Source organism: Numenius arquata, chromosome 10 (genome assembly GCF_964106895.1).
Source record: "Numenius arquata chromosome 10, bNumArq3.hap1.1, whole genome shotgun sequence".
In the NCBI taxonomy this organism is placed as follows: domain Eukaryota; kingdom Metazoa; phylum Chordata; class Aves; order Charadriiformes; family Scolopacidae; genus Numenius; species Numenius arquata.
In genome coordinates this window covers 2,693,960-2,718,921 of record NC_133585.1, presented here as the reverse complement: position 1 = coordinate 2,718,921, position 24,962 = coordinate 2,693,960, and the positions used below count along the sequence as shown (strand labels likewise).

Sequence of the window (24,962 nt, the reverse complement as noted above, 5' to 3'; positions counted from 1 at the left end):
GGTGCTTCCAAAACAGCCACACCTGGCCTTTCTTAAAAATATACATTTGCATTTAAAACCCAAATTAGAAAAGCAAGCCTTTTAAAAATAAATATTTTAATTATCAGTCATCACAGAGATCTGATCCACCATGGAATAGGCAAGGTCTAGCTTTTGGAATGTCACTGTAGATACAACAAGACATCTAAAAGCACTGACTGCAACTAGGGGAAAAAAAAGGATATTTCTTTCTGTGCACCTGATTTGGAAACAAGCATATGGATATTTGCTGTTGCCTAGGTATCCCAGGCCATACATGGAGACCTTCAGTTACACATAGAGAAAATGAGGCTGGTGAGGAAGAGAAGCATTTCACTGTGACTATACACGTCAGAGACCAGAGAGCTGGGCCTACAAGTCAAGGTGGACGTGGTGGAAAGAGCAAAAGGCAACGACCCTCTGATTGTCACACTACTGACATACCCCAAGGCTTGTCTCCTTTAACTCTGTACCGAACCTTCGGTTATCACATTTCAGATCAGCCACCCAAAAGGCAGGCATTCCTTCATGGAGATCTTGACTGCCTCTGATAAAGGTGAGACTTAGCACTGATCTATTTAGCAGTGCAAATGCCTATGGAAATAAAGGTGCTTTCTGCTTTGAAAATGCTGGGGGGAGGCTTGGCTTATCTTCATGACAATGAAGTTGGTGCAGATTAGACTAAGGTAAAACATGAAAGTGAAACCCGCATTGCTAATTAATTCCTGCCATAGATACTCCTGTTCCAGAATATGAGCATTTTCCAGAATAACTTTGTTCACTTCATGAATGAAGATAATTCTAATTCTGAACTAGAACACACAGACGTTCAGTTAAAAATACAAAGATTATGTTTAAGAAAAGATGAAGTGAGACAATTTGATGATTTCAAACTTTATTTTTTCATGAAAACATCTCTAAATATTTGACACTTCCATTTAGGGAACAAATACTGACTGTGGTTAAGAATCAAAGAAAGGAGGATGGGTGGTCTGGGAAGCTGAGGGGAGGGAAGAATTAGAAGAATGTTCCAAATAAACTCTAAGGATATTCTTCCTAGGATGAGACTGCACTGCCCATGCAGGAGAGCACTAGCTCTCAGCAGTGGGCAGGGATGCTATTGGGAATGTTGAGACTGGAAGTGATTCCCCAGGTTAACGTGCTGGGGATATACCAGGTGCTGCATGCATCACCTGGGAATATTTTGCTAGGGAATTCCAGCAAGAAATGGAGCCAGGCCTCCAAGTCAAGATCCCAGATCTGATCCCACTTCTGGACCTGTGACAGAGATTGAGCCAAATCTACACAACAGCCTTGGAGAGTTCCCTGGAGTTCAAGGTCTCTGTTAGGGTCAAGGCCCATTTCTCAAAGCACTGTTTAGGTTAGCACCATCCCGACCTTCACATCGGGAAATGTTAGTTACAGAGTATGGACAGGATTTGCCTGCAAGGGCCCTGAGAGCATCCACTCTCCTGATGATTTGATGGTCTGGGCTCAGGGCCAAGGCAGAGATAGTGCAGCCAAGAGCTGCCCCCCTTCCCTGGCTGACCTTGAATGGAGCGCTCGGAGCCTGGGCTGACACTCTTCCCGTGGGAGCCGATGTTAAGCTAAGCCTCTACCATTTATCCCGCGTCTGAGCTAAAACTCCCACCGCTACACAGCAATTTCAGAAATGTTTGACTCAAGTTTTGTTGAAAAGCAAAAGATATGCTCAGTTTTTAACTAGATGTTCCATCTCAGCTGCTGAAATTATGGTCTAAAAAAAAATAAATCATTTTGGCCAGGAATTCTTCTGGAGCCAGAAAGTGCTTTGTTATGAGACACTGACCAATTCTCTGCATTGCACACGTAACGGCCAGGGAAGATGTGTGAGATGGTGGTGACTATTCCGAAACCTGGTGACAGAAGAAGAGTCAAAATATTGCTGCTGTGGTTGTGGCAAGGGAGAAAGCAACATCTGAAAGCAGTAAAACACCTAGTTCACCTCTGTCACATCCATTTCCATGGTGGGATCCCACCAACTGCTGAGAACGTGGCACCCAAATCTAGCAATGCATTTCATTCAACGTGTGCTTACACTGAAACACTGCAGTAGCCCCATCTAGATTAATGGCTTCCATTTCTCCCTCTGCTCAAGCAATTATCTGAACGAAAGCCTCCACACCCAACACCATGCAGGAGAAAGCCCCAGGGGCACTTTAAATAACGAGAACAATGGTGTGGAAAGGAGATGTAAAACGGGGATAGCCCCTGCAAGACCATTCCTGCCAGATTTTACACGCCACAGATAAACCAGCCTGAATTTGGTGATGTCAACTCACCTGTCAAAAAGGGGCTTCTCTCCACAGTCAAAAGAATCCTGCAGATCTTTGACAAGGTTGGCTTGGCCAGGCATCCGAAAGAGCCCCTCCTCTGTAAGACCTCGCTCCCGAATAAAATCCACGCACTGTTCCACCAGCAGCGGGGCCAAGCGCTGGCCATACTTCCTCTCATACTGTACGGTGTCCTCCAACCGCTGGCCAAAGATCCCTGCCAACAGAGAGCAAGAGGGACATCTGGGTGTCAGCTTGAACTCTTCGGGAGCTATCGCTCAGGGCATACAATGAGGGAAACTTTCACATGGAGGACGTGAACCTATGTGAAGGCCCAGTTTCTAACAGAACAGTAAAATTATTTTGAAAACCAAGAATTATATGCTGAGTGATTTTTTTTTTTCCTGTTTAAGAGTGCTTCAAGCTATCCTCTGCCCTAATCCAGTTTATATCTCATTATACACAAGGAATATGGGATTAAGATTATGTGTATGATTATCTGCAGCTGTGCTGAATCTGGATTAAGTAATTAAACTTCCATTGCATCTTCTGTCCCAAGAATGCCAAAACAAAGGCTGCATTGACTTGATGGGACAGAATTCCTTTCTGCATTCACCCACCTCTTCGCTGTCACACAGTTGCCCTTCCAAATTTCGATCTGTTTGGCCCAACTGGCAGTGATCCCACTAGCAGGGGATTGCTAACATGACAGAACACAGCTGTCAATATTAAAACCGGCTGTTGTGAAAATAACCTACTATTCTGCAAGCTTTGTATTTCTATTTTTTTTTCCTATTTTTTTAAAAATTGCTGGAGTAAAATACATGCAAAATATATTGCCCTTCCTACTAAAACATGTGCACTCTGCACCTTGAAAATATCAGAAGCACCAGATACTCTAAAACCAGACTGGCGTAGGTAATTTTTAAGTCAGATCTACTGTAGACATCTATCACCAAGTACGGAGCACTGTCTCTCTCTTTGGGGAAACTGGAGTTTCTGGCCAATACCAGCTGCTCAATGCCACTACTGGCATCAAATCTTTTCAACAACACAGAAGAGGCTCAGGCTGTAAGACCCAGAGGTCTTAGTTCAATCCCTGCCACTAACAAACTGCTCCATCTAAAAGGACAGCCACTGAATTGGGTTCTGAACCCCTAATTCTAGCACCCTACAAGGTGTGGTGGAGTCAGGGAGGAGAGCATCCACGTTAACCATATTTTGGTCATAAGAATTCCATAAGTGAGAGAATCCCAGATTCTACTCCATTTCACACGAGACCAGACCATAGTAGATAGGAAATTCTACTCAAAAGATTTCTCAAAGCAACAGGAAGCTTTCCACTGATATCAAGGAGTTTTAGATCATGCTTTCAGCGCTCGGTTAATCCTGCAGGTCTGAGAAAAAAAGCAGCATGCAGTACTGGAGTTACACTGCGTTCCCAGCCTCCAGCCAGAAGCAGTGTTTATCGGGGGTGTGCACGCGCTGATACCAGGCCAGGGAAATCAGTAGCTTCTTAAGGCTCTACTTACCTTCCTGCTACTAACCACATTTTCCATTTTTATTTTAGTGCTATATTCACAGGAGGCTGATAACTCCTGACAGGAAGTTTCTGAACCACCGTTCACTGTCCTTCATGCGAGACATCATGTCAAACCATACCTGTTTCCTATATTCCGTCCAACCCTGCTGAATCCTCCGTGAAACACACCTTTCATTCTCCGTTTCAACTCCCTGAATGAAACACACAAGAAGGATCCTAGAGGATCCAATTTCCTTTCCGTGCCAGTTTGTTACACATCAGAAGACAGAAACCTTCCATGCACCCCAGCCTACACAACTGCATCAGAGCTGGAGGGCCATGAAGAGTCTCCAAGGAAATTCCCTCCTTATCCTGGCAGTGGGGCATGCCCTGGAGCATGGGAGTGACTTATCTTTATCACTGTAAATATTGGTTTTCTTGCAGAGCAAAGGTTTTACTAGTTCTCATTTCAAGTCTCTTTGAATTTTCACAGAGATGGATGTCTCTGAAGTCAAGTTCTAGGACAGGAAATCTCTTCCTGCTTTTGTACAGGTTTCTTTGTAATCTCCTCACGTAATCCCTGTTGTCATGATGGGGCCCAGCAGAACCCATCATGGTATGTGGGGCTCAGCATTGCCCAAGGGTTTCCAGGGCACTTACAGAGGCTGGGCAGCCATGAAAGAACAACCTTTTCAGCCTAGTTTCTCAGGTAACTTCCGAATCCAGATCACAGCTGAAAAAGCGAAGTCTCCATGGCCTGTTCGTCTCAGCTCCCTGCTGATTCTGCTCAAGATTTGCATATCGCAGTACATACACACAGAAATGATCCAGGTAATGAGCTGCAAGTCCCTGTGAAAAGCACATGTCCTGTCTAACCTCCCTCATCTATTCTGCCAGTGACCACTTCTCCCTCTTTGTCTGACCTGAATGTTTGATCCTGGGCCACGGACCGACGCAAACCAAGGTCCTTCAGCATTAGTTACAGCAAAGATGGGTCAGACCTCAAATTGTGCACCATAGGGACAAAATACTCGATGTCCTACCACCAATCTCTGAGCCAGGCTCCCTCCCACCAGATCCATCTATTTCCTTGAAATGATCCATGGTATTCATTCTTCTAGATGCAACACATACAGGTTTAGGGAGGTCAGGCTGTGGTAGACGTCAGGGCAATCACAGGATAGTAGCCCTGTTTTCTCACATCTCTACTTGTTGAATCACAGCCCCGTTTCCTAGAGGGCCTGTCTAGAGAAGGCTCTGGGAAAGAGGTAAATGCTCGGCATTCCCCAGGAACAGAGCAGAGAGAGAATGTTTTTCCAGGTGGTCACGTTCTGGTGTTCTAGACCTAACTCAGAGCCAGGACGAAGGCAGCGTCAGACACACACATATACAAGAATACACAGAACAACCGCATGCATAATCTCCACCCGCAGTGTGAAGCTCTGCCTGCTTTTCCCCAGCCTTGGCCGCTCTGTGCTCAGGAACATGCTCTCATACATTTCAGGAAACATCAGGTTTTGCCTTCCCAGTCAACCTGGATCACAACAGCAGTAGCTTTCCATAGGTACAATCAATCCTGCAGTGACTACAGCCAGACAGAGACCCCTGAGACAGAGGTTAAAGAATGTGACACTGAGATAACAGATAGAGATAGAAGGGTGACCTGCTCTGAGGTTCTGAAGGAGCAGCAGAAGGACATTTCACACACTCAGTATTAACATTACTATGGGTATCTGCTGCAGAATCAGATGCCAGGGACCTTGTCTTTCCCCCTTCTCAGGTACAGAGGTTGGAAAGACCTTTTTTTTCCTGGATGGAAACAGCAATCTTTGGAGGAAACAAAAGCACTGTAATATTCTTCTACTGCAATACTGTTCTCCTCCCTTCACACCATTTCAGAGAGGTAACAAGAGAAACCAGCCACGAGACCAAGACTGACATGACTGAGGATGAAGCTGATCTACCTGTCATCTGATGAGTGAAGGGAGCTGGCAGAAGGGTGGGTTTCTTCTCGTGTGACAGTGTGTGCCGAAGGGCTGTGCAGGTGAGATCACACAGCCCTCACAGGCCATTTTTTATGGAGGGGAAGAAAAGACCCTGAAACCATTGCCAGGGTGAAAGACTTCTCCCAGCCCAGCTCTCTTGGCTGCCTCCCACCTTGGTCTGGCAGCCCCACTCCAGCCCAAATCCAACTGCAGATCTACGTTTTCTCTTTCCCTCAACCCCGAACCCTGATTTTCCAGGGAAGCACTAGAAAAGGTCACCAAGCATTGCATGGACAAAATATTTCACCAAAGCCAAGTCTGTCGGTAACTGCAGCTGTCCCTTTGCAGCCCCAATCACACTGCAAATCTACGCTTTTTCTTTCTTTCTCTCTCAGCCCTGATTTTTTTTTGCTGAGCCATAGACAAGGGCCCCCCAGCCACTGCTCAGAAGAAAGGCTGCTCCCAGGCCAAGTCTTTTGGCAGTAAGAGCATTAGGGTTGGGGTTTAGAGAGAGAAAGCGGAGAGCTGCAGTCACGGTGGGGCTGGAAAGTTGGCCTTGGAGAACTCTTTCATCTGTGCAGTGGCTGCTGAGCTTGTCCATGGCTTAGAAAAGGAAATTAGCGTTAGGGTTCAGAGAAGGAGCAAGCTGAGAGCTATCTTTGGAGTGTGGCTGGAAAGGGACTGTCAAAGGCAAGTTGGAGCTGCTGACAATTCTGGGCTCGCGGAAATCTTCCATCTGGGCACCTGGTGTGGGGACCTTGAGGAAGTTTACCCTCAGGAAAATTGCTGCTGGGACACTCACAGCTACACTGGCAAGAGACATAGCAGATGCACCTACCTCAGTCTCCCAGGGCCAAAGAGGGCAGACTGAGAAGGCGGTGTCCTACTAGCTCTGTAAAGCTCATCTCACCTCAGCTAGGTCTCAGGAGGGCTTGTACTGAAACTACCAGGATATGAAAGCCGGGATGGTCAGGCACTGCCCCTGCCTCACAAGGAAAAGCTAATGTGGAGCCAGTCACACGCAGCCTCATCCGCCGGCTCCTCAAGGCACAAGCCTGTTTTTAATCACCGGGGCCTGCAGCTCAGACTGAACTTGGCAGCGCTTCACTCCATTTGATGATCCTGCTGGAAGACATTAAAGTCTTTCTTTTCATTCAGAAGAAGGGGAACCAGTGCCATCCAGTCACACTCCCAGACAGAGTTAGGCTGGAAATAAAGCCAAAAGCTACTAGCAACCCAAGGGTTAACTTTCCTTGTCATACCCTTATCTATAGCTAGGCCCTTTTGTTTGGTTTTAAAGGAGAAAAAAAAACCCAGCCTGCCTGGGACCACATCCTTAATCTCAGAAAGATTCAAGAGATACTAAAAAACAGGCTAGCAGAGCTACAGAATTTCTTTCTTCTACTCCAACAAGTCGTCTCTGTTCTTTAAAGGTTTAGGTGGCTCGTTGTGGAAAAAGCAAGCCAGGAATGATGCACTGACTAAGACACAGACAGGCTCTCTGTCCTGGCCTGAATAGCTCACCCACCAGCTCCAGGCATACAAAGCCTATACATTCAGCTGTGCTGTCCAGACATGCAGTGGGCAGGAAAATATATGCTCTCTGCTTCATTTTTCCTCATCAGAGCTCTGATTTCAACCGAAATAAACTAAAGAAGGAGATAATAAAGTCAGTCCTTGAGTATATTTTCTTTACGGGGAGGACTGAGGACTCTGTATATGCTAAAGTGGGAAAAGTGCAGACACACCTACATCAGCTGTACGTCCAGCTTAGTACACACACGTTAGAAGATGTGTGGGAAGATAATCAGGCACACACCTGGATGCTGCTATACAGCAGTGCATACACCCGCACACGCATGTGGTGCCTCACAGACAGGCAGCTTGTGGATGTAAAGATTGTGTACGTGCTCACCTGCACAGGTAAGTGTCTGCTTTTACCTTCCCACATTCATGCTTAGGCTCCCGTTTATCTGTCCCTCTCACACATGAAAGCACTGAGAAAAAACCATGGGCAGACATTCAGAAATGCATATGCTTCCCCAGCACAAAACACACACAAACCTATAACTCCTGTTTCCCCTCCCCTGGCCCACCCAAGCACACACTATGGGAATTACTGAACTACTGCAGCAGCAACTGAAAAAAAGAGTCCCACGTTAGGAGCTGTACATGCCTAAGAGAAGATAGTCCCTAACAACTAAACAACATGGCCAGACAAAGCATGCGAGAATGGGGGAAAGGAAAGGAAGCGACAGATAATTAGGAACCAAGAGAAACCGACGATTTAACTTGCCCAAGGTCACACAAATGGGTCTGTGGTAGGACTTGGTGTCTTCTGACCCCCTTCCCCACAAAGAGCAGCCTCCATATACTAGGTGCTGATTGCTCTCATCCACGTGCGTCCATTTAAGTATTCCATGTAAAAGCAAACAGAAACACACCTCCCCAGAACTATCTTTAAATGCTAGCTTGGCATCTGGTAGTATTTTCAGCCATAGACTGAGTCCTTCCCACTCTTCCCCACTTTGTAAAGCCAGCTCCTTTTTTAGATTTGTACCTCCTGTCTGAGGCTAAGCTCAAATATCTGATTTTTCCTCTAGGAAAAGAAAACCATAACAAATCTAAACTCTGGAAAATCATCTCCTACCTCTCGTTCTTGTGCAGCACTCCGCTACATGACAGGCGCTGAGCTTCAAGCAGAAACCAGGCAGTGTCAGACAGCAGGAGCGGCAGAGAAAGAAAGTCCTGACTTCAGGCATCAGACACATTCTGAGTCCCAGCACTGGCAGCTTTCCATTCACCCAGCGCTACAGAGCAGAGAGCAGCCGATCTGCCCTGGGAGATAATCTCGGCAGCACATCTGGTCTCAGCTCCGCAGCTCAGCATTAATTATGACTTGTGCAGAAAGCATTTGAAATATCCAATGAGCTGCAGAGCTCCCCGGCTCCCTCCGCACGGGGAAGGAGAGAGGAGAGAGACAGGCAGGTAGGGTCTTGCCCACCCTCGAAGCTGCCTCCAATGTAAACAGCAGCTAAGTATGGGTCACAAGTTTTAACAAAGGCATCCCCCATCGGCTCTGTAATATATTCATGCTCTAATTGCTTGTCAGATCTATTCTAGATAGCTGGAAAAGCTGAGCAACAGTTGCTGTCTGCATGCCACGCTCTGGATCCCTTCCTGATACAGGCAACGTTAGTTCTGCTGCAGGCAACCTGGTCTGGCCTCCCATCTGCTCGCAAAGCACCAGAAACCTCCTTTTGGAGGGGAACATCCCCCCAGCCTTAGCCTTAATGTGCTCTGAGAGCATCTCCACAGCTCTGGGACACGTTGGAAAGTTTTACACAGCTGAGGAAAAGCTACAGTCTTTGAGCTGTGCAGCTTTTTTGTGCTTACAGCCTCTCCCTTAGCCCTTTGCAGAGAAGGTGCCTGCTGATGAGTAATAGCTCAGCTGAATAACTGGTAGGGGAAGGAACTACCAGCTCCTTCCATGCGAACCAATCCCTAGGACTTACTTGCAGGAAAAAATTCGCCCCTTCAGCTCCTGCTCTCAAGGTAAGAAGCCTGTAGTTAAGAAAAACACTAATCACACAATGCCCCGTGCAGTTATACAGAGGTCAGCCCCCCCTCCCATTCAAAAAAGCCCTCATGGGACTGCAGATCTGCAGCAGCCGCTACCCAAAACCTTTGCACCAAGCTCCTGGGGAATTTTATCAAGTTTGGTTCATCTCCCTCTGCAGGAAAAGAAAAGTTTTATCCCTGTCTGCAGCTGCTTGTCTGCTTCTGTTATTAAAATATCGTGTCTGTGGTCACTGCATAGACCACACTCACCTGAACTTAATGGTCCACCACTTCCTTGCTACACTGTGGCTCCGTTTGAACACCCACGTCCAAGAAGATACTGACCCAGTAGTCAAGCTCTGAGATTCCAGTCACTGAGACAGTGTTGTCCCATGACTCAGGAAGCTTGAGATCACACTCTGTCTCTACATTCTGTGTTTTGATCAAAAGCTCCTGAAGAAATGACTCTCTCTCACTACAGGTGAAGGCAGTAGCAGGCAGCATCAAAAGCTCCCGTTCTTGAATGGCAAGGTAGTAAGGTGTACCTTTTATTGCACAACTAGAAACCAGAAGCCCAGACAATACACTAGACAGTATTTAAACCCCACTAAAAATATTTGGAAAGTGATAGAGATCCTTAAACAAAAGGTACCAATGAGAACCTGGGTATTCTTCACCCTTTTATTATCTTCTCTTCTCTTGAGGCTGCAGGTCAGGGAGAACCTGTCCACAGCTCAAACTGGTGGCAGGACCAATCCTCTTCTGAACGGCCGAGACACCATCAGGAGTTTCGGCACTATTCCCTGGAAGAATACCTCAAAATGTGTTATGTCTGCTAATAACATTATGGAGCCTGGGACTCAGTGTTTGGGATGGGAGTCCGGGAGACAGAAAATGCAGACTTTGATTCTTCCATTCACTTCTCCATTTCTGTTTTCCGTCCCTCAAAACACAGGAACAAGGAGGTATCCAACGAAAGAGAAAGTCATGTTGTTTAACATGGATATTGTTATATACAAAGTGTAATTAACCTGTGAAAATCACAGCTTCTCTGTGGCCAAGGACACAGCATGACTCAAAGCATGATTAGACTTCAGCATGGCTTATAAAACAGTGAGTTGTGTAAGAGATGACAAAGACGATGTAAACTCCTCTCCAAAGAGGAGACACAACAAACACAGCTCTCTGGTGAGAGAAAAAAGCAGAAGGAGCACAGACTTGCTCACATGACACATGAGCATCACAACTAAAGCATAAAAAGGCAGATTCTTCAGTGTTGTTCTCTGCACATGGTGACTCTGCAGCTACAGTTGTCCTGGGAGAAGAATGAAACATTGTGCTGCGCATCTACACACTCCCCAGTTCTCACCTCTCTCCTTCTATAAAACAATTTGCAATCCCTTTAAAAGCTTGTGTTAAAAAAAATGACTTCGACCGCAGAATATGATGAGACTGGAATAAAAATCACCCTATATATATATATATACATATATTTAATTTGTCTTCTGTGTTTTGAATTTCCAGGTCACACTTTGTCTGTTAACCACATTTCTCAAAACTGAAATCCAAGATTCACACATAATCAATGGATCTCAGGGGCCGCAGACTCCAGAAGTGCACTTGACACTGCGAGAATAGCAATGAAAACCAGAGAGCTGGCCACATTGCATATAAATTACCAGCACGATTTTAACCTGGAGATCTCCCCATACACGTGTCAAAGAGAGAAGGGGCAGCGGAGACTGAACTCCCTCTTTCCCCATCGGTGTGAATTTGTTTAGCTGTAGAGAAGTTTATCACTGGGCGGCTCTTATTTTTGTAAAGAATAATTTAGGTTTCTAAAAGTGTTTACCAAGTAAATCTCACACGATCTTGCTGTTGGGGAGCTGGAGAGGTTTTCTTTTCTGGTGTCATTGTATGGAGAGAGTCCTAGTAATGCTTGCATGAACTAGCACCACCGCAGTTGTTCTGCTGCAGGTACCAGAGCAGGGAGAAAGCATCCTGCCTGGACATGTCACTACCAGCCTGGCTGGGAAGTTCACTACAGCTCACACAACCTCAGAAAATCCAGGCATGTCTCAGGCTTGGCATCTAACTCGGGTCAAATTCAGTCTTGAATCTGGTTGCAACAGACAGGAATGGTGAACCCGTGTGAACTCAGAAAATATTCCTCCTCATCTCCGATTGTGAGCAAACTTGTTGGCTTGCACAGCTCTAGCAAGTGCCCATGGGGCGCGGGTATTTTTAGACACTGGCTTACACAGAGTATTAGCTCATGTACAGGTATTCTCAAACAGACCTGTCTGAGGGAGCTCAGATCTAGGAAATTGCTTCATCTATTTGTACAATCAAAGTTAGAATCAGAGCTGAAGTTCCCCTATTTTTAGGTGAGTTGAGCCTCGTACAGACACATAACCCAAGCAAACGTGGGCACTCGAACATCTCCCTGTATCTGTTGAAAGCCATCAGTGAAAGGGCTACAGGTGATCAGTCACAGGGCCGAACGCAGCAAAAAAGACTTCAACAGTTGTCCCCTGTACAGAAAATGTCCCTTCCAGTCTCCTCCCTCTCCAAACACTTCAGACAAATCCTTCTCTGAACAAAATTATGTCCCCACACCCCTCCCCAGCTCCCGCTGGCTGGGGTCTCAACCTTTACTGGGAAAAACTAAATCTTTTGAGAATAAACAGGCTTCTGCTTACTGACAGATAAACCAGTTCACCCTGGGTTAAAAGGTTAGCAAATAGCTATTCTTCTATCACAGCAGATTCTGCCTAACCTGTGTGAGGTGTCTTCCCATCTCCTAAAACATGTCAGGAGAGGAACTGCCTGAGCAGCACCGTAAATTACCCTGCTGTGGACTCTGACCAGTTTATGCTCTAAATTGACATTATAACTGTTTGCTTACAGAGAAACGATGATTAACAGACCTAAGCGTCACTGAATCCACAGCCAAACCCCCGTGTCTGTTGGTCTACTTCTCTCTAAACAAAGGCAAGAAGCATTTAGAGAACAAAACATTGAGAGCAACAAAAAAAAAAGCCTTTTAGCAAGCAGTGATCTGGACGAACGTGCCCTGGAGAACTTTTTTCTCCCCACAACATAAGAACATCTTTAACAGAACTTCTTATTTACTGACTCTTGCACATGCCTGTCCACATTTAGCAGACAGCTTCCATAGACTCAACCAAAGCTATGTCTGTAGAAAGCATCTGACCAGCAGATCTCCTCTTTCAAGCGTGCTGCATGTTGATGCCCTGCACAGAAAAGTTTTACAAAAATTCTCGGTGTTAGTAAGTAAAAAATAGTTATGATGTAGTATAATTGTTGCCACCAGAGTCTCATCATTAAAGAAGGATGAGAATTCCAGCTGTGGCTTCAAATGCAAGTATCACGGAGTCTGAAACCTGTCGCTGATCCTCTTCTCTAGTACAAATGAAACAAGGCACCTGGAACCTGGCAGGGCCTGTGATCGAGATTCACAACCAAAATTTAGAAGACCAGCCCCTTTTTTATCCACTCATAAAACTGAACAAGCTTATGTCCTCAAGCCTCCCCGTATCCCAAGCCTGAGAGGCTGATAAGCACAACCAGTCACCGAGAAGCAGACACGATCAACACTGCACACATGGGTGCTTATCCAACTCCAACTTCATCATAAATACCTCTGTCAATATGTAACCACAATTGTAAAACTCACTACCAGGTAAACGGTATATGGTTTCACTTTGTTTCTTCCTTAAACTCAATCAATGCTGGAAATCTGTTGGCTAATTCCCACACCTTTACCTTTATCCTTCACTATCCAACTAAAATCCTCAGTCAATGTAAAGCATAACTTCTGCCTGCACCACCAGAGCAGAAGGTCATGGTCTAAGTTCTAGCAACAGCTGAACCTGACTGGCTGTGCTTGGAGAAGGGACGGCATTTAGACCCAATTTATAAAATGTATAAAACATTTCAGTAAATCTGCTAGCCCTTCAGGAACTCAAGGGCTGAATGTTCCCTTTCCTGACCTGCAACTCAGAAGGTAGGAAGGGGAAATTGCAAGATAGATTATGTGATGATGGAGGAGAAGAAAAAAGGACCAACTGTGGGGGGTAGAAGGGTAACATTTAGAAAAGAAATAGGAAGAGAGAGACGAGGTGAATGTCTTTGTTCTCAGCTCCTAAATGGTTAAAATTGCAACTTGCAAGGAGCAGGCTACCATTCCCCTTCAGTAAGCACAGATCCTCATAACATTCATCAAAGGACTAATACAGAGAAATTAAAATACTTGCCTGCGAGCTGAGAAACACCACAGGAACATGTTTGTCCCATTAATCATACACTGCCAGGACGTGCAGCAAGAACCACCAGTGTTTTAAAGACTGTCAGCTTTCAGACATCAAGCACGAATCTAACGATTGCAGGAATGGTCTCACCAAGAAACCCAGCGTTGGAGGTGGTCAGACTGGGTGCTACAGGCAGTAGCCACCAAGAACGTAACAAATGCACAGCCACCATCACCTCTCCGTGGCACTTACTAGATGATGAGAAGAGGAAAACTATCTGTTATCGAAGCAAATACAAGCCCCACCATATTTTATCTAAAGCTGGATTGCTCTTCGCAATGAAGGTAATGACTCCCCTCCAGAAGCTTTTCTTTGATGGCCCGGGTGGACTTATCTTCTGTGAACCCATTTATTTTTTGAATCCATTTATTATTTTTGTTTCCACAACATCTTGTGACAATGAGTTTCACAACTTAATTGTGCACTGCATGAAACACTTTTTTTTCTTGGTTCGAAGCTCATAACTGTGTACCATTCAAATCCTCCTTACATTTGTAATTTTATTTATCCATCAGACCTTCCTGAAATCTTCTCTTTTCCAAGATCCTTTTCAAAGGGATAAAATTGGATAGATTTTACATCTTAATTGCTTACACAGCCTGTGGAGTACCAGACCAATTCAGGGCATCCTTCAGAAGCCACTGGAATGGCACTGCAGTGCAGAAATTGTGCCGCTGCCTCAAGTTTGTGAAACCAGTAGCGGGGACTTGTCCCTCCGACTGCCCAAGCGCTGACACGGTACTCCAAGAATACCCATTCCTGCTCTGGGATGACCAGGCTACTGCTCGGGCTCCACCAGGAGCCAAGATAAGCTTGGGCACTGGTGCTGGATGTCACTTAGAGCCTTTAGCCAGCAGTTGGAAAGGTGGAACATACACAAGGAGTGAACAAAAAAGATGTGAAAGTCAGGAATTTTACATGGAAGTGGAGCAGCCATCTGACTTCTAAAGGTATGATCTTCAAAAGTCATTATGGAACACCTTTTGCCCTTGACACACTTTAGTTTTACATCCTTCCATCAAGTATTTATACACACTGATAAGATCCACTCTGAACCTTCTCCACGCTAAACAATCCCAGCCTTCTCAGTTTCTCTCTGTATTTCACTTATCACAGCCCTTTAACCATCTTAGGGCCTTTCACTGGACTTGCTCCAGTAAGCCCATGTCCTTGTTGTCCTGGGAAGCCCAGAACTGGACGGAGTGCTCCAGATGTGGTCTACCAGTGCTGAGGGGAAGGCTCACCTCCCTCAACCTGTTGGTAATGCCTGTCCTAAAGCAGCCCAGGAATTTGTTGGCATTCTTTGCCAAAAGGGTGCACTGCTGACTCATGTTCAACTCGTCCAACAGCACCACAGGTCCTCTGCAAAGCTGCTTCCAGGCAGTAGGTCAGCCCCCAGCAGGTACTGTTGCCTGGGTTTATTCCTCCCCAGGTGCAGGACTTCAACATTACTCTGTTGAACATTACGGGGCTCCTGTCCACTCACTTCAGCCTGTTGAGGTCCCTCTGAAGGATGGCACAACCATCTGTTGCACCAACCATTCCTCCCAATATCATCTGGAAGCTTGCTGAGGGTGTGCTCTGTCCCATTAGCCAGGTCATTAATGAAGCTGTTAAAAAGGACTGGCCCCAGTATCAGCCCCTGGGGTGTACCACTAATGGCTGGCCTTCAGATGGACCTTGGGCTGCTGCTCACAATCCTTTGAGCGCAGCAGTTCAGCCAGTTCTCAATACACCTCATTGTCTATCTAGAGTGTGCTTTATGAATTTGTAAATGAGGATATTACAGGAGACAGTGTTGAAAGCCTTGCTAAAATCAAGACAAACAACAAATCACTGCTGTTCCCCCTCATCCACCATGTCATCACAGAAAACTATCAGATCGGTCAAGCATGACTTCCCCTTCATAAATCCATGCTGACTACTCCCAAGTCACCTTTTTGGTTTTAATCTGTTTGGAAGTGATTTCAGGGTTTGTTTGCTCCATCACCTTCCCAGCAACAGAGGTGAGGCTGACAAACCTGTATTTCCCTAGGTCCTCCTTCTTGCCCTTCTTGAATATAGGAGTCTTCAGGGACATCCCACAATCGCATGTCTTTTCAAAGGTTAACAAGAGTGGCCTCACACATTGACCAGCTCCCTCAGCACTCATGAATGCATCCCAGGGGGTCCCGTGGTCTTGGGTATATCCATTTTCTTTAAATGTTCCATATGCTGATCATCCTCTCCTGAGGAGAAGTATTTCTTGTTCCTGGCTTTCCCACTGGCTTCAGGGGCTAGAGAATGATGAATTCAAATCTTACCAGTGAAGTCTGAGGTGAGGAAGGCAATGAGTACCTTGGCCTTTTTTATGCCCTTTGTCATCAAGTCTCCTGCCTCTTTCAGTAGTGTGCCCACATTTTCCCTGGTCTTCATGTTGTTGTTGATACACCTGAAGAAGCCTTTCTTGTTGCCCTTCACAGCCCCCACCAGATTCAACTACAGGTGGGCTTTAGCTTTGTTAAGTCCATTCCTACATGTTCAGACAGTTTCTCTATATTCTTCTTAGGTCACCTGTTTCTGCTTCCACTTCTTCCATGCTTCCTTTTTAGGTTTGGGTTTTGTCAGGAGCTCCTTGTTCATCCGTGCAGGCCTCCTGCCACTTCTGCTTGGTTTCCTGCACACGGAGGAGGACTGTTCTTGAACTTGGAGGAAGTAATCCTTGAAAAACCTGTCCAGGACCATATCCCATGGGATTCTGCCAAGCATATCCCTGAGAAGGCTAAAGTCTGCTCTCCTGAGGTCCAGGGTTATGATCCTTCAATTTGCCTTGCTCAACAATGTCTCCAGAGTGGCCTTTTGCAGATAGTCTCTGTGACCTCAGGCAAGTTACTTGATTGCTCAATACCTCAGATTCCTCCTTTACAACAAATGAGGACAATAGTCCTTCCCTACCTTAAGGCTGCGTCATGACAGTAAAATATGTTGGTCATAAAGCAGTAATAGAAGCCCCAGATATATCTGACAGAGGTAAGTTAGAAAAAATAACTTAATCAGACCTCGAAACAGATCTTAAAACTTCCTCTGTTGTAAGCAGTTTCAGCGGCAAGATCTACTCCCAACTTACTTTAGTTCTACTCTGTGTCTCAGTTTCTATACCCACAAAAGTACCCTCTGTCTGTGATACTGCTGTCTGGGTTAAGGCTAACCAGCACCTCCTCACAGACGATTCGTGCATCCCTTAGACCAGGGCAGATATCTGAACTCCTAACCCCCATCATCCTTCTCTTCCTCTTCCCTTGTTTGGGCCCATCTCCCAGCATGAGACAAAACTGAAGAGCAAACACTGATAAGCTGCATCAGGCGCCAGCTGTCTCTATGCAGAGATAAGGGCCCAGATCAGGCACCACAAACACCTAACACCACTCCTCACACACCTGGGGAGCCTGCACAAGGGAAGTCCACCCCACCACCTCGTGAAGGGGCTCCTCTTGGCCCAGCCAGGAACTCCACTTGAGACTGTCACTCTGAGGGAGTCCTCTAGCAAGACAGGGAGCGGAAACCTCCTCTCTGTCTTCACACTGGGCAGGTAACAGAAGCCACCTCCCTCTTCTTCATTACTGGGGTATCTTAGCATCTTAAATCCATTGATATGGTTCTATGCTCATGATGCTCGTACTGGAAAATCCCCATCTTACAGGTGGAGAAATTAAACCCCAAGACTCCCAAGACTTAACATCATATTCTGGCTCCTAAGCAGTCCGGCATCCTGGTGGACATGCATCTAACAGCAATATCCGATCCCTCAAAACAGCCATGTTTTGCTATCACGCACATATCTGAAAGACAATTACCCATCTAAAACAGGATCCCTAATTAGGCCTGTTTAGGGCTATTCTTCCATTCCCCACAGTGACATTCAGCCAGGTATTAAATTACACCTCAGAGACTTGTCCCCTCGTTTTGCAGCTCTCCCCTAATACAAGACATGGTCTGTGCAGGGCCCTGATTGCCAGCAAAAACACTCTCTGCACTGTTTTGCTGGCAGAAGAAGAAAGAATCCACACATCACGGTTTAGCTATACGGATAAGTGGACTGGAATTAATGACAATAGAGTGGCTTCCTCAGTGGATGCTTCTTCAGAGCCCACCAGTTAAAAAGTGACTATTCCTCTTGGACAGAAAAACCACTTGCAGAGCTCTTGCAGCATAATTACTTTGCCAGAGGGTAAAACTCTCCGTGTTTCCCTGAGGGAAGCTCATCCCTTCCAACCGCTTCACCTCCCGTCCATCACAAGGAACTGATGAAAGCTTGGGATGAGGAGGAGGAGAAATTAGGACAAATTGAGAAAGAAAGGGGCTGTGACATGTATTTCTGGCAGAGGAGCAAGGAACTGCTCGTGGCAAGAGAGAATACGTAAACAGAAGAGAACAAACACAAACATAACACAAGATTAACACAGGATGATCCTGTCCCCATGCAGTGCCAGTGTGCTGAGCCGCTTGGCTTTCAACTCAGGCATCAAAAAACTCAGCTTTTGTACCTCATGGCCCAAAATTCAGTCCTAAACACATTATTTTTCACATCTGATGCAAGACAAAAACCGAAGAAGGCACTCCCACCGAGAGGTGAGCAGACAGAAAGGGATTTCCTTAAAGCAGCTGTATTTCTTCTGACTAGAAGCACAGCCCCATCATGGCACGCACACAGAATGAGGAATGAGCTCCCCTCCCCACCACCACACCAAACACTTCCAATGCATCCACCCTCAGAGGCCACTGGGAGCCTCGCTCACCCAAGCCTTTGGCCACCAACCCTTTGCATTAAGGGCTATGCCACTGCTCCAAGCACTCCCTATTAAAGAGCAGCCGCAGAACAGCATGACTGGGGGGCACAGAGGGACTCTCCAGATAAACTCTTAGTGGTGTAAACTCAGAGCAAAATGTGTTCATCATGGAGGTAAGAAGGATCATAAGGAAGAGCTTTAATCACCCTCTGTCAGAATGTGCTCCAAAACTCACTTTTATCAAGCCACTGTGACAAACTTCATTCTTAAAGACATAATCCAAACTTACAGAGTACTCTCAAATCTCAGTTTACAGAAAGTTCTGCTCCAAATGAGATGGACCAGAATCAAGAATTCAGGAGCCTGAAACTCAGGGAAACTTCTTAGAAATTATTTTCCCCATAAACAAGACAGTTCTTCTTCAAAAGACTGAGGAACTCTAGGATTTTATTTTAAGGCCACATTTGAAGTGTATTTCAAAGCACACATTCCATATGGCTTTTAAGCCTGAATGTGTCTCCTATTAATAATTTGGGATCCTCAGCAGCTTTGGGGAGTTTTCTGTTTTAAGAAGCCTTTGCTGTTCACCTTTAAACATAGTTCATGTGCCCGCATCAACACGTAAGAAGATACCCTCAACCTTTTTGATTTATGTTTCTTCAATACATCAGCAAAGATTAAAGTGTGGCTAAGCCTCCTCTTTTATCTTGGCATAATTCATTTCTACACCATATCAACCTTCTCCAGAGCTGGATATTTACATATTAATAATGAAGCCTGTTTTTTAATTCCTCCCCCCCATCCCTTTAGCTTCGTATATTAAAAAGTGTCGATAGATAAGACTTGGCTCTCAAATTAGTGGTGGTAGCAAAGCGAGTTCAAATTATTCAATTAAAAGACAGCCAGAGCTGTGTTTACTGTCCTCCTACATTTGAGCTCAGCTTGGATTTCACTTGCGGAGAAATTGCCCTGCTCTGATTCTGAGGGAGGATTAGTAGGTTTGATTATTTCCCCAAACTGGCTAAAAGCATTTGGAAACAACAGTTTGAACATCTTTACTATTTCCTACTTATTGGCATGTCTATAAATACCTTGTGAAGGGCAAAGAGACTAAGGATGCAGTTCTATGGTTTCTTTAAGCCAATGTATGTGTGGGTTGCAGGCAGAATGAACAAGCCTGTCCTCTTCTACCCCATCATCTCTCCTTCACCTCACCAGCTTTCCCCACTGTCCTCATCATTTTGGGACTACTGGTCCCACAGCTGCAGGGTTAGCAGGGCCAGGGGGCCAATCCACCTACAAACTAATGCTCCCCCCCTCTTTTTTTTTTCCTACCAGGTCATTTCCTACTGCACAGCTGCATAACGACTGGTATTAGCAGAGTGAAATGTGGTGGGAACACATGGTTGCAAGGTGGGAAATGACCACTCCTGACAGCAGCCAGGACTTCAGTCAGCTCAGAGGAGCAATGAAACCATAGCGTAAGAAACCGTTCACGCAGCTTGGACTACAAAGCAGACATAGCCAAGCTGGATTTAGACTGATGAATTAGAGTATTAGAGCAGAGAGCTCAGGCCAGGCAGGATGTACCCGTATTCTTGGATATTTTTTATCCACAGATAGAGGATAAACATCAACACACAATTGTGATTCTTTCCAACTCCACAAACGGCAGTTCTTCTACAGGGTTTAAGCCAGCTCTCACCAACACCCGAAGCAGCCTTTACGCTGACATGGATGGAACCAGATCAAATCTGCAGTACATGAAAACAGCATCAAACAGCAGCTGCTGTATTGTCCCTGGCGCTGCCCTGCTCTGCTCCCACATTCTCACCATTTCATTCTATGTTTTTTGACATGTCATAAAGCCCCAGTTCCTGGTATCAAATGTAAGAGTAACAATATGTGCCTCATTTAAAGAAAACACATGTTGTTATCCAGTAGCTTTGCAGAGAAGTTTAGAGGTACAGAAAAAGAGTGGATTAATTAGGACAATACTTCCTCATATAAAGAAATTTAAAAAAAAAAAACACGAAAAAAGAAATCCATCCCTACCTTTATGCCATCCTCATGTTTTTGTTTTTAAAATCTTAGAATTTTTAACTATCTATTATTTTAATTCTTAAAAAAGGATGCTTGCTCTGGAATTATTCCAAAAGACTGACAAAACATGAACATTAAGAAAAAAGAAGCCAAGTTTGCACTGATACCAGCTGTGCCCTAAGAAGACATCATGCCCTAAAGGAGGAGGTTGTTGCTGGAAGGTATATCATTTGTCATGACCGAGTGTCTCCTTTTTCTTCACAGTATTCACTTGACGCACATAGCAAAGCTGTAACACATGCAATATAAGGTCCACTACAAACAGCCACAGAGATTCTGAGACTCGTTGGAGGAACTGCAGGAACCTGCGCTGAACTCAGAGTCTAGAAGACCCTTCACTGTGGACTGAACTTCAGAAGGAAAGCAAAACAAACACATACTCATGTTTAAGGAGAAATCATGGTAGATGAGTTTCTTCTAATGAAAAGGTCTTGTTCTGCCCCCAGCACAACAGCATCGCGTGCAGCCTCTCAGAATCAGGTACCTTTTGTACACACACCCTTTCTGCTAAGTGAAAGAAGGACCTAGGAAAAAATTACATCATCCGTAGAGATTGTATCTCCTCCAGACAAACCAAATACTACTACACGGAGACTCAAAACTGTAAGAGTCACTTGAAAAAAAAAAAAATAAACCCACAAAAAAGAAAGCAAACGACGAAGATGAAAGTTACTAACAAACACTGGGTCTTCTTAGTGACCTTGTGGTATTTGAGCCTCCCTCAAATTGCATCAAGGTCACTTTTTTCCCCACCTAGATCCAGGAAAACTAGTAACTTCATTTCAACAAAAGTAATTGTATTACCTAACCCTTATCTGGCCCTTTTTTATCTGTACCTCTCAAAAGGGGTCGATATCACTATCTGTGGACGATACCAGTATTTGCGTGAACTCCATCAGTAGCACACAAGTCACTTCAAAGCACAGAGAGCCCAGTACCAGGCCAGAAGATGCTGTCGCCAACAGTGAACCCAGAAGAAAACATTCGTGAACCCTTGTTCTACACTAAACCACAAAAACACCTCCTATCTAATCTACTGACTTGAGAATTTGAAGACTGTTGTATAATACCGACATGGAGAGCGTGGACTTTTTGTTCATTTTAACTACAGGAATTGTCAACAGCTGTATTATCTTACAGGTGTTCAGTCAGCCTGACCCTGTTGTCCTTCCTCAGGCTACACCCCCACTGAAGCCAGTGGAAGCTTTGCCTTCTCAACTGGGCCCTCCATGAGCTATAGGAAAAGCTTTGCTGCCTCTGGCTGTATGGAGGTTAAAGATGGTAGAAAATTGAGATAACTGGACTTACTCCTTTATGTTCACAAGGATAAGAAAGGTCCACAGAATAGTTCATAATTAGTTGTAAAAAACTGAGTATTAACAATAGGGATATGCTTATTACCACCACCCATTTCTGACTGAGAGTCAGCTATAGTCTGGATGTGCCCTTCCATCCCGTTCCTTTCCATCCGTTGGCAAAAAAAATCAACCCAATCCCCTTCTGCAAAACACTTCAGACAATCAAGAGCTTATCTAGGCATCTCAGTGATTTTACAGTGTTACACATATCCTAGTATCACAAGAATATGTTTTACCTTGAGGCAAATGTTTTAATTTATGTGCATGTGAGCTATTTGCAATACCTCCACCAAATGGAGCCCATATAACCCGTCGGATGGCTTTCACCCAATCTTCCATTTCATTCTGGGAATTAGCCATGAGCAGGAAAGTCTCATGATTGACAGGCATCTTTTCCCGGTCCCCCGCACCACCTGAAAGACAGAATACAAATCTCTTTTAGCATCTAGTTCAGAAGAGAGTAACCAGTGTTTGAAACTACCAAAAGTCTGGGTCAAAATGATAAAAAAGATTACTTTAATTGAACAGCTTTACACATAATTCCTACTCATGCGCTGCAGCACCCACAAAGTTGGTGTAAGATCAAAGCAGAAGTGCAAAATGTGCCTTTCCAGTGTGGGAACCTGGCGATGTACCCGCTGTCCCAGCAACAAGCCAAGTGAAGGCAGAGGCTATAGGACCCTGCAGGAAGAGTGCGAAACGAATTCCCCGTGCCCGTGCTGAGATACTGAGAGATTATTATGCAAACGGTAATAATACTCAAGTGAACAGTAAGACATTTCAGTGCTTGAGACGCAGAAGTCACAAGATCATTCGCTCTCCTTAAGACCCTGTGAATTTCTAGCCTCACTATAAGAAAAAAAAAGAACAATTTTGATTTTGCACCCAATTCATAAGAAATGTTTTAAAGAGGAGTTAAGACTTGGGGATATGAATCTGACGCTCCCACTTGAAATAAGAACTTTAGCAGGTATTAAACTTTGGCACACAATATCTCAGGACAGTACTGACCACAATATCAAATGCACAGAATACCAAATGCACTCAAGCTGTCATATACATCCCTCACTTGTGGATACTCCAAGACTTACATTTTCACGCATCTTTTCCTGTTTTTTTTTTAGGTCAGCACCCACTTCAGCCAGTTTAAATCGCCCCCTCACCCCTCATTTTATGTTCCGGAGCTGGATACAACCTGAGGGCCACATAAACACATAAAATCTTTATTAGAGCAGCCTCTGTATAAAAAGGCTACTGATCCTGTCCAACACAGCAGCTGCATCACTAGCAGCTTCTCCATCACCATGGAAACTGCCTTTGGCTTTGCTACGGAGATAACATCTTGTCGTTGTGTCACTGTCATTTCCACGCTTACATGGCTTTCAGTACCCACCGGCAAGCGAAAGCTGCCAGCCTGTCCGTGGAATTCAGAGATAAGAGCAGGACGATGGTATGTGGTGGTTTCTGCAGAACTGATTTAGTGTACACAGAGGTACACCTCCTAAATCCTCACTAATCTGGGGAAAGGAGCAAGCTGGGAGCTGCCTGCAAGCCAAGGAAGTATTTTTCTTGCTATTAGTTTTTTCCTGGCCAAGACATGCTCAGGGATCATACGCTGATTTGTTAAGAAAAAGGGGCAAAACGAGATGTGTTGGGGAGGATTTTGTGTCTCTCTTAGAAGCAATTCACTAAGGAATCAGCAAAGAGAGACAACACCCACCTGGGAGTAGGCACGCAGCTTAGGAAACAAAAGCCATGATGCTTTTTCCCTACATTTATCCAAATTCTCCTTCTTTCCTCTCGGACAGTCTCCCAGTTCAAATTTACTGAATGATTCATATTCCTTAAGATATACAAAGCAGAAGAGCTCTCTAGCTCAAGGCTGAGGTGCAGGCGTCTGAATGGATCAACACTCCATCATACTCCACCACGACGAGGACACACTTCTTCATTTCCCTACAAAACCATCAGCGCAGGAAACTACAGCCTGTGGAATTCACAGCCTAATTCTTTTACCAACTTACTCAGCCTCACGGTGAAAGTAGAGGTCACCAGGTCTAATTCTCATGTTAGTGGCAGAACTATCGCCATGTCCTTCCACGACCAAATATCTCGCAGGAGATACGACAGCAAGAAAGAGGCTTTTCACGGCCCTCAGCACACATCGGAAACAGGGGTTCAGGATCTGGCTCAAGCTAGCTCTTCAAAGAAATGAAATGGTCTCAAAAAACCATGTACTCCATGGGTCACACCACCAGCAAACTGAGCTCAGATGAAACATAGATCCTGTTCTTAAATTTCAGAGGACTCAGCTGAGATCTTGCCCACCCCAGCCATGAAGGAGAAGAAGAGACCAGAATCTTAGCTTAGAATTAATTACAGGCCACAAAGGTAGTCAAAACAGCTGAAGTAACCCACACAAAGATTGCCATAAAAAGCATAATAAGCAGAGAAGGAAGAAGATGACTTCTTACTAGACTTCTGCAGAAGTGGTGTCTCAGCATCTTCCCACTGAACCACTGTACCACAGGGACCTGACTACGACTCCCCTTCCCCTAAGACCTTACTTTGGACCCGCCAGCTGCCTTCTAAACCTTCACGGGACTTTTTCACGCAAGTATTTAGGGAAAAAAAACATTTCTACTTCTGTTTGAGGCTGTAAAAAGTAAAAACAGGATGGGAAAAAAAGAGATTCCTGTACACACTCGATCTGAGACTCTGCCAAAAACTACATAAAACTCCTCCGTGGTTGGCTTGCCCCACTGAAACTTTAAATAGGAGCAAGGCCATGACCCTACGAGCTGCCTGTGGGAGAGTCAGTAGCGACTGGTCACACAAGTACAAGCAAATGAAGACAACTCCGCGCACGGAGATGAGCTTGCAAACAAGAATACACTTCAGTGTTGCTTCTCAAGAGAAAGCCTCACATGTTCGCGTGACATGAATATGCGGTGGCAGAGCACGCAGACCCACCTATAAACTGTTATTATTTTTTTTAATAGC

At 45.1% G+C, this 24,962-nt stretch overlaps 1 protein-coding gene across 1 annotated transcript in view; it reads right to left on the bottom strand.

The window, feature by feature from the left end:
• The window catches only part of ARHGAP22 (Rho GTPase activating protein 22), a 123,065-nt gene that overhangs the window by 15,679 nt on the left and 82,424 nt on the right, over window positions 1–24,962 (bottom strand). Inside the window, exons 4-5 of the mRNA XM_074154615.1 lie at window positions 22,244–22,372; window positions 2,340–2,547 (exon numbers count right to left, since the gene is read on the bottom strand). Coding sequence (XP_074010716.1) covers window positions 2,340–2,547; window positions 22,244–22,372 — 337 coding nt within the window. The remainder of the gene's footprint in view (window positions 1–2,339; window positions 2,548–22,243; window positions 22,373–24,962) is intronic.